The sequence below is a fragment of the Macrobrachium nipponense genome, chromosome 4 (assembly GCF_015104395.2).
Source record: "Macrobrachium nipponense isolate FS-2020 chromosome 4, ASM1510439v2, whole genome shotgun sequence".
NCBI lineage: Eukaryota > Metazoa > Arthropoda > Malacostraca > Decapoda > Palaemonidae > Macrobrachium > Macrobrachium nipponense.
In genome coordinates this window covers 100,587,705-100,597,361 of record NC_061100.1, presented here as the reverse complement: position 1 = coordinate 100,597,361, position 9,657 = coordinate 100,587,705, and the positions used below count along the sequence as shown (strand labels likewise).

General features: G+C 38.2%; 1 protein-coding gene across 1 annotated transcript in view; it reads right to left on the bottom strand.

Annotated features, from left to right (window-relative positions):
• Window positions 1–9,440, bottom strand: part of LOC135211460 (uncharacterized) — a 65,889-nt gene extending 56,449 nt beyond the window's left edge. Inside the window, exons 1-6 of the mRNA XM_064244768.1 lie at window positions 9,380–9,440; window positions 8,394–9,236; window positions 7,578–8,081; window positions 7,058–7,525; window positions 6,212–6,670; window positions 3,754–3,855 (exon numbers count right to left, since the gene is read on the bottom strand). Of these exons, the coding sequence (XP_064100838.1) occupies window positions 3,754–3,855; window positions 6,212–6,670; window positions 7,058–7,525; window positions 7,578–8,081; window positions 8,394–9,236; window positions 9,380–9,440 (2,437 nt within the window). The remainder of the gene's footprint in view (window positions 1–3,753; window positions 3,856–6,211; window positions 6,671–7,057; window positions 7,526–7,577; window positions 8,082–8,393; window positions 9,237–9,379) is intronic.
• Between the last annotated feature and the right edge of the window lie 217 nt (window positions 9,441–9,657).

The window sequence follows — 9,657 nt, the reverse complement described above, 5'->3', positions numbered from 1 at the left end:
TTTGGCATTTATTTTCGAGGACGGGTAGCTGGGTGCTGGTCAGCCAACACAAAATTCAGGCGGCGGTTCAGAAACATCCATCCGATGTCGCGGCCTCCTTTGCCTCACTCGGGGGTCGCCAGATATCTCCACCCGCCGAACCTGCGGGCCTCCTCGGTTCTTTCCCCGGCGCCATTGCCGCACCTGCGAGTCCCCAGACGACCTCCCCTGCCTGCCGACGCCGCTGCTACATCCAGGGATGTGCTTTACCCACCCGACGTCGCTGCCGCACATGTGGGCCTGCTCGGCCCCTGACGTCGCTGCCTGTGGGCCTCTTCAAAACCTCGACGCTGCCGTTGCTCCTGGGGCTCGCTCGGCTTTCCTGACGTCGATGTCGCGCCTGTGAACCTGCTCACCCTTTCCGACGCCGCCGCCTGTAGTCCTCCTCGGCCCACCGACACGCCTGTGGGCCTCCTCTGCCTGCCGACGCCATTACCTGTGGGTTTACTTGACCTGCTGACGCCGCTGCTCACCTGTGGTTCCGCTCTGCCCGCAGGACGCCGCTGCCCTGCGGGGGACTTCCTCAGCCCAACCTACGCCGCTGCCGCACCTGGGGATCCCCACGGCCCGTCCCACTCCACCACCACACACAATGCAGCTCTCTCTTTCGCAGTCTTGGTCGCCCCGTCGTACAGTAGAAACCCCCAGGCTACCGCCAGGGGAGACGTCCTGTCAGTCAGCAAAATTGAAGGACTCTACACTCGATGACGCCCCACAACAAGTGTCACAAGGACACGGGGTCGTCCCCTGCCTCCAAGATTGTCATCCAATAATTACTCCATAATCATTGTCTTGGGGCGGAGTATTTGTAAGGACAGCGCTTTTTCCCTATTTTCATTGTATCCAATCATCAAGTCGCGTTGTTCTTACTTTCATCCGATAGAGCGTTCCGCGGCCTTTCCGCCGATGTATAACACATGCAATTCCATTTTCTGTACGCCTTAATATATCTAAATGTATATCTGTAAGAAAACACAAATTTATTGTCTCATGGTCATTTCTGTTCGCGGTGAGAGACTGTACTACTTATCCGTCCGCACCTGTCTGTGTCAACCCAGTTTGTCTGTAAATACATCATCAGTATCCCAGCTACCTGTCTTAATCTCTGGTCCTCACAATGGTACTTGAAACCAATGTTCTTGGGAGAGGCTGAATCTATGCCTGTTAGGATTGGTGAATAAAAAATAATGGTTGAGCTAGTTGACTTAAAAGAGAAAGTAGGTGACAGAGTAACAGATAACATTGTTGATAGGTATGGAGACCATTGATAGGATAAGAATGGAGAAAGTCCTTTAGAAATCTGTACAGAATTAGCTGAATATATTATTATGACAAGTGTATACGAATGTAGTTAGAAGAATATACAAGGAGAATATAAATTGAATTTGAGTTAAATGGAGCGCTGGATTCAGAGTGAATATAACGGATTTTTTTCTCTTAACTCACCGTCTATCCTTTCTTGTACCTAAACCATCTCTCTCTCTCTCTCTCTTTGGAAAAATATAATCCCCTTTCCAATTAAGTTTAGTATTGAATTCAGAATTAATATGTATTTTCTCTCGTTTTCCATTTCTGCTTTCTGATACCTCATCTCTCTCTCTCCTTGGAAAAATATAACCCCCTTTCCAATTAAATTTAGTCTTGAATTCAGATTTAAAATAATGTATTTTCTCTCGTTTTCCATCTATGCTTTCTGATAGTTCAACTCTCTCTCTCTCTCTCTTTGGAAAAATATAACCCCCTTTCCCATTAAATTTAGTCTTGAATTCAGATTTAATATAATGTATTTTCTCTCGTTTTCCGTCTATGCTTTCTGATGCCTCAATTCTCTCTCTCTCTCTTTGAAAAAGTTTAATTAACACCCTTTCCAATAAAGTTTAGTATTGAGTTCAGATATAATATAATGTATTTTCCATCCATGCTTTCTGATACCTCAAGTCTCTCTCTCTCCCTCTTTACAAAATATAATCCCCTTTTTAATCAAATTTATCATTGAGTTCAGAGTTAATTCAATGTATCTTCTCTCGTTTTCAATCTATGCTTTCTGATACCTGAACCACTTCCCCTCTCTCTCTCAAATCAAAATAAATAAATCAAACAACCATTATCAAATGGAAAAAAAATATTTCCATTTGACTCACTCTCTCTCAAATAAAGAATAAAAATCAAATAACCATTACAAAATGAAAAAAAAAAAAGTTTCATTTAACACTCCCTCTCTCTTGAATGAAAATGAAAAATAAAAAACACTTGTAAAGTGGAAACTATTTCTATTTATTTTGACTTGACTCTCTCTCTCTCAAATAAAAAAAAAATTAAATAACCAATGTAAAATGGAAATGAATTTTTATTTTGATTTTGATTTGACTTTCTCTCTCACTCTCGTCTAACGTATATAGCCTACGGCCTGCAGGAAACCTGACCAATCCCGAGTGATGGAAACGCCGGCAATAAGGGTTCGTTCTCTGCAAGGGCTTCCCTTATTTATCTTGTCGTCCATTAAACGGCTCCGCAACGGGAACTTGGCAGAGAATTGAGACCCAATTTTCCTCTGGCAACATCTCAACGGCTCTGGTCAGAAGGTCTCCAGTCTCTCACTCTCTTCAAGAAGGCAATGAAAAAGGGTAAAATAAAAATTCATGAAGGGTCCTCCAAATCAGATCTCATGGAAATCAAGGTTTAACTTGCTGGGTATTTTCACGCGCCTTCTTCAGGGCTGGCTTATTTAAGAGAGAGAGAGAGAGAGAGAGAGAGAGAGAGAGAGAGAGAGAGAGTCCCACCCCTTAAGAAGACAAGGATAAGGTAAAACTGTTATTACGAAGATTTAGAAATTACATATTATGGGATTAAAATGATTGCTTAACTTTTTTTCATGCGCCTTATTCAGGGCTGGTTGATTTACGAGAGAGAGAGAAGAGAGAGAGAGAGAGAGAGAGAGAGAGAGAGAGAGATAAATGCATTTTCCACTGACTGACAGCCAGTTCTGTTATCGAAGTCTACAAAACACCAAACAGCCATTTCCCGCCTCATAACTGACCTTGTCCAACAGATCGAAGCCTTTCTCTCTCTCTCCCAACTGGGAACCAATCAAAGCGTCTTAGTTCTTCTTCGCGCGCTCTCTCTCTCTCTCAGAGCGTGATTGAATGTGAACGTTCAATTGATTTCTTGCTTGAATATGTTTTGTCGTCATTATTTTGGGTCTGCTTCAGTTTTATGATCCATACGAAAATTCTTAACTCTTAACTGTAGGTAGAGGGAAAGATGGTGTTTTAGTATTGGAGATAATATTCCATTTCTCGTCGCCGAGGTCCCGGGATGAAGGGCGATAATAAAGCAATATCTTCTTGCTTGTGTTTATTGGCTAAAACTATATTGAAGAAGGCGGGTAGTTGAAAATACAAAATATAAAAAGCGTATATAATAGAATCATAACAAACATATGAGCATCGGAGCTCTATACACAATAAGGAATCATATCCTGCATACATGAGGTAGAATTTATGAGATCGAAGCCTGTGTGTCGGACTCGATACTAACACAATAATAATTGGTAATACTTATAACATTTACGCATTATGCAACACAGTGCAATAGCTCTGAACTGAGCGTGCCTGCGGAGCTAGTTTTCCCGCGCTCGTTACATAACGTCTTGCATACATGACAGTCTCCTCCCCCTTTACCTGTGACTAAGAAACAACTGTTCCTCACATTTACAAATCTCCGCTACTTTCTGAGCTTTTGCAAGATTTTCCTCTCTGTTTACAGTTGGTGGTTGAACATCTTGGTGATCAGTTTGCACATCTGAGTTATTTAAGTCTGAGGTATTTGAAACTTGTACAGTGATGCTCAAATCTCATGCGACATGACTCCATAGGATTTCGTTCAAAATTCACTAACTGGCAACCTAGCATGCTCCATGTTTATCTTTTATTTCAATGCGAAAACGCGATTATCACATACACTAAGGTCATAATATATTTCATAAGAGTGAAATCTGTCATATATTTAAAAATTGTAAGGAAATGTCACGTGTAGCCAAATTTCAGAAAAACCCTTACGAAACATTTTCAAAACTTTCGTTCACTCATTGCTGAAGCATTTGACCAAAACGAAGTCACCATCAAACCTCGGTTCAATGTTAAATAAAAAAAAAAGAAAAAAAAAATTCTCGTAACATTAATAATGCTTCCAAAGCAAATATAAAATTTTAAATAGTCATATTTGATTGCTTTTACCCTCAACACTGAAAAAATTAAATATGTATATACAAAAGTAGATTGCGCCCACCGATATCAACGTGTGAGGAGCGCATGTGTGACGTATCAGTGTTGTTGCAACTACAACCACCTGGTATGTAAGTAGGTCTACAATGAGTAGCGACCATTAAATTATCTTGAAAACATTAACTTTATATGTGTTAAAGGAATATTTGGATTTTCATACATAATTTGTTGTCTTTCTTAAATATTTCAAAACTGATAGCATACTTGCAAATATTCGCCTATTTGTCAAAGCCAAGATATTATTCCTAGGCCTAGGTGTAGATTTCTTTACTCTACACTTAACATTCACATCTCTATATTAACAATTTCTGACCAGAAAGCAAATGAGGTTATCTACACATTCTTGCACTTCAAGTTACCTTATGAAAGAATAAGTTATACACCAAAAGCGAACAGAAGGACTTTTAAGAATATATAATATTGTAAACCAGTTGAAAAACAAGTGTTCCATATGCCTTGATATTAATACTTATGATATTTCGATTAATAGCCATCTTCTCCATATAACCAAAATCGTCATCATCTTTTATTCCTCAAAGAACAGGTAATCTCTACAAATAAAAACATTAGTAAAGATTACATCTCAGAAAGCTTAGATTATTTTTCTAGGCCTATAAATCATTTTGCAACATACAGGCAGCTTAAACACAGCCTGAAACTTCAACATTCAAAGAAAACTGGTTGTAATTCATATTCATCAAAGAACAGGTAATCTCTACAAATAAATTCATTAGTAACAGATTACATCTCAGATGGCTTAGATTATTTTTTTAGGCCTATAACGCACTTTCCAACATACAGGCAGCTTAAACACAGCCGAAATCTTCAACATTCAAATAAAACTTGTTTTAATTCATATTCCTACATTGAAATTGTTGTTATGACTGTTGAGCTTATTACGTCTACTGTCATAATGCTGCAGACATGGTTATGTTGACCAGTTCGAGGAGCATGTTAAGTGTGCTTTCATTGCTGGCACCACTAACCTTATCACACCACACTTGAACTGAGCAACGTAAAGATAAAAGAATGAAAAAATCAATTCAAATCACACAAATTAAGAAGTATACCAATGCATAAAAGGGATCATATCTATTTAACCATAAGGAAAATAAGGCTAGCTGTGAATTCGCAAACTTTTTGACATGAATGACATTACAAATAAAAAAACAAGAAAAATAATAGCACTACTGGGCAACATCACGTTGAGTCTGAGAATATGGACGATACAGAAAGAATCATGTCGCATGAGATTTGAGCCCCACTGTACTTCTGTATGATTTGTACTAAATGACTACAAGTGATCAACATGACGTTTTACAATCTTTCCACCGACATTAACATCATAATGTAAATTACCTATCTTCCTGACAATTTCTCCTTGTATCCATTTTTCTGGTGTATTGTATGACCTTACCATGACATAACCTGAAGGAGTGAAATGTCTTGCATTGGGAAGTTTTTTTACTTAATCATAACCTTTCTGTTCTAACTGACTGCAAGCTTGGATACATTAGATCTAACTTATTCCTGATCCTCCTCCCCATCAACAAATAAGGTGTTACACCCGTAGTATTATGTACGGTTGTTTATAGGATAATAGGAACTTTGCAATGTGAGATGCTACATTACCAGAGTTTGCTTTTCTACACTTCATATTATGTTTGAAAGTTTGAACAAATCTTTCTGCTTCACCATTCGTGGTTGGATGATAAGTTGCCGATAATGTATGTTGTATACCATTTACATTCAGAAATTCCTTAAACTCCTGTGGGCCATTATCTGTCACTATTCTTTCTGGCAACCATGCATTGCAAAGATTTGCATGAGTGATCTTATAGTTGCTACCGATGAAGTTGTTTGCATTGGTATAACTTCTGACCACTTACTATATGCATCTACTAATATCAGATATGAGTATCCTAAAAATGGACCTGCAAAATCTATATGTACACGTTGCCACGGGTATCTGGGTAATTCCCATGGGTGCATTCTTGTTGGTTTTGGGTTATTCTGTTGCAATGCACAATTCATGCACTTCTTAACCAAATTTTCAATGTCCCTATCAACACCTGGCCACCAAACATAAGTTCTAGCAATTGACTTTGATCTGACAATACCTTGGTGGTCTGCATGTATTTCTGATAGAACTCTATTCCTTAATGCATTTGGAATCACTACTCTTGATCCTCTGAAAATAGATTCTTGTGTTACACTCAATTTATTCCAAATTACTTTGTATGGTTTACAATTGGCATCTTCTTCACAAATATTTCTGCCAGTTATTAGATTCTGCACTACTTTTGAAAGCACTGGGTTTTTCTTTGTACCTTGTGCTATTTCCTTAGCTGCAATAAATAAATTATATGCAGAAATCAAAAGAATACTTTCCTCATGTTGTTCTGGTGCTTAGTCTACAGGCAATCTCGACAAAGCGTCTGCATTACCCATCTTAGATGTTGGTCTATATTCTATGTTGTAATCATATGCCGCTAATATGATTGCCCAACGTTATAGTCTTGCAGCTACTAACGTCGGTAAACTTGCCCTTGGACCTAAAATCATTAATAATGGTTTGTGGTCTGTAACTAATGTGAACCTTTTCCTTCCATACAGATACATATGGAACTTTTTTACTCCATACACTAGTGCTAACGCTTCCTTTTCTATTTATGAGTAATTTCTCTCTGCTTTGTTCAATACTCTAAAGGCAAAAGCTATTGGTTTTTCTGTACCATCTGGCATTACATGTGCTAGTACTGCACCTAATCCTAAGTTTGAGGCATCACAAACCAACTTTACTGGCAAATCCATTTGATAATGTACTAAGAATGTGGGTGATGTCACTTCTGCTTTGATTTTTTCAAAAGAATTTTGACATTCCTTTGCCCAATTCCATTTTACATCTTTGTTCAGCAAATTGTATAATGGGTGAGCAATTGTTGCTAAGTTTTGAATGAAACTTCCATGGAATGTTACTAAACCTAAAAATGATTGCAATTCCTTGACATTTTCTGGTAATTTTGCTGACGGCACTGCATTTACCTTATCTTGAGTCTTATGAATACCTTTACCATTTACAATAAAGCCTAAATACTCTGCAGAGTCAACTTCTAAAATACATTTACTCTGGTTGACCTTGATATTGTGTTCCTTTAGTTTCTTTAGAACTCCACGTAACCTTTCTCTATGCTCTTTTTTTGCTTTTGCCAGCAACTAATATATTATCAATGAAAATGAATACTCCTGACATACCTGCAAATATTTTGTCCATTGTTTGCTGCCATATTGCTGGACTGCTAGCAACACCATAAGGAAGTCTTTTTGGACGATACAGCCCTAAATGTGTGTTTACAGTACATAGCTTTTGGGAATTCTCATCCATGGAAAGTTGTTGAAATGTTTGTCTAAGACCTATCTTCGAAAATACTGAGCATCCTGACAAAGTTGCGAACATATCTTTAGAATTTGGCAATGGATGTTGTGCTACTTGCAATTGTGGATTTAATGTCACCTTGTAATCTCCACATAACCTAACTTGACCGTTGTCCTTAACAATTGGAACTAATGGCGTAGACCAATCTGAATAATCTACCTTTTCCCATGAACCTTCACTTTCTAACCTCCTAATATCAATTTCCACAGCTGTTTTCAATGCATATGGAACTGGTCTTGGAGCAGAAAATCTAGGAGTAACATTCTCCTTTAAAACTAAGACTGCTTGTGCATTCTTTACTGTTCCTACTCTGTCTTCAAATACTTCTGTAATCTGATAGAAGATTAGTTAATGAAATTTCTTCGGCTGGTTCGTTTTGTACCTGTAACCCTTAGAATACTAGGCCAATTTAATTTTATGCATCTTTACCAATCTAATCCTAATAATGTCTGTCCTTGGCCCTTGACTGCTGTAAATGGTAACTTACCAATCTCTTGATCTTTGTACTGAACTTTCACTTGTGATGAACCAACTACTTCTTTGTTTGTACCATGATAACTTTTGAAACCTTTGTCTGAAGGTCTTATCACTAGGTTAGGTATCGTTTGTGCTACTCTGTCAGAAACGATTGTCACATCCGCAGCTGTCTATTTGCATGGGTGTGAGTTTCCCATTTATTTCTATTTGAGCCATAAGACGTTCTTGTGCATCTTTGTTCACAGAATTAATGTGAAATGCAAATTGTTCTACTTCTGTGGTCTTATGTACACTTTCATTTGAACTAGAGCCGCCATTTGAATTTATGGTTCTATTGATCTGTTTTGTGGTCTTTTGCTTAGCAAATTTACACTGACTTGTTAAATGACCACGCTTCATGCAGTTGTTGCACGTCTGACCTGACACTGGGCACTTATCCCAATCATTGCTATAATGATCTTGTTTACCACATCTATAGCACGATTTCTTTTGAGGTTTTTGTGTCCCTATGTGACTTTGAATTTTCTTTGAGTATGCATTAGGTTTACCCTTGTTATACTTGGATATACCTGGGCTAGGCTTACTCGTTTCATTTGTTTGCCCTTTCTTTGCATGTTGGTAACTCCTTTTATAGGATATATGATTTACCTGGCTACTGCTGTTATTGTGAGTCTTACCTACAATGACATTGGACTGGTAATTAGCAGTTTCTATTGCTCTTGCTATTTCCAGAACCTTTTGCAAGTTTAACTTCTTTTCTTGCAGCAACTTCTTTCTAAGCTCTTGCGAGTTACTCCTTACTATAATTTGCTCTATTAACCTGTCTTCTAGATCTCCAAATTCACAAGTTGAAGCTAATTTCTTTAACCTAGTTACAAAAGAATCTATTGTCTCACCTGTTTCCTGTGATGCTTCTATGAACTGATAACGTTCAAAGTATTTATTTGCTTGAGGAGCAAAATAATTTGTGAGCCCTTCAATTGCGTCCTGCAATGAATCACCTGTTAGATTCAAAATATTGAATACTTCCTGAACTTCTAAAACTGCAGTATGAAGTAACAAAGCCTTCTGCTGCTTTTCGTTTATTTTCCTAATGCTTCTAAATAAATTTGGAAGCTGCCTATCCACTTTTTCCATCTTGTACCCACTGATTTAGGATCATCACCGATGCTAAAGCTGTCTAACCTTTGGACATCTATCGGCATGTTTGCTGTGATACTAAGAAGTTTAGGCTAGGCTAGGAATTTGGAAGTTCTTATTTTTTTCTACCTTGTAGGCTACACTTCCACAGACATACCTTGCTTGCGCACTTTTAGGTACTCTCTAAACCAACCCTATTTTTATTGTGTTGACGCTCCTGACTTGGCACAGCATTGCTTAGTTGCTGGTTTGATTGTGATGAAAACATCTAGGTAATTGAGA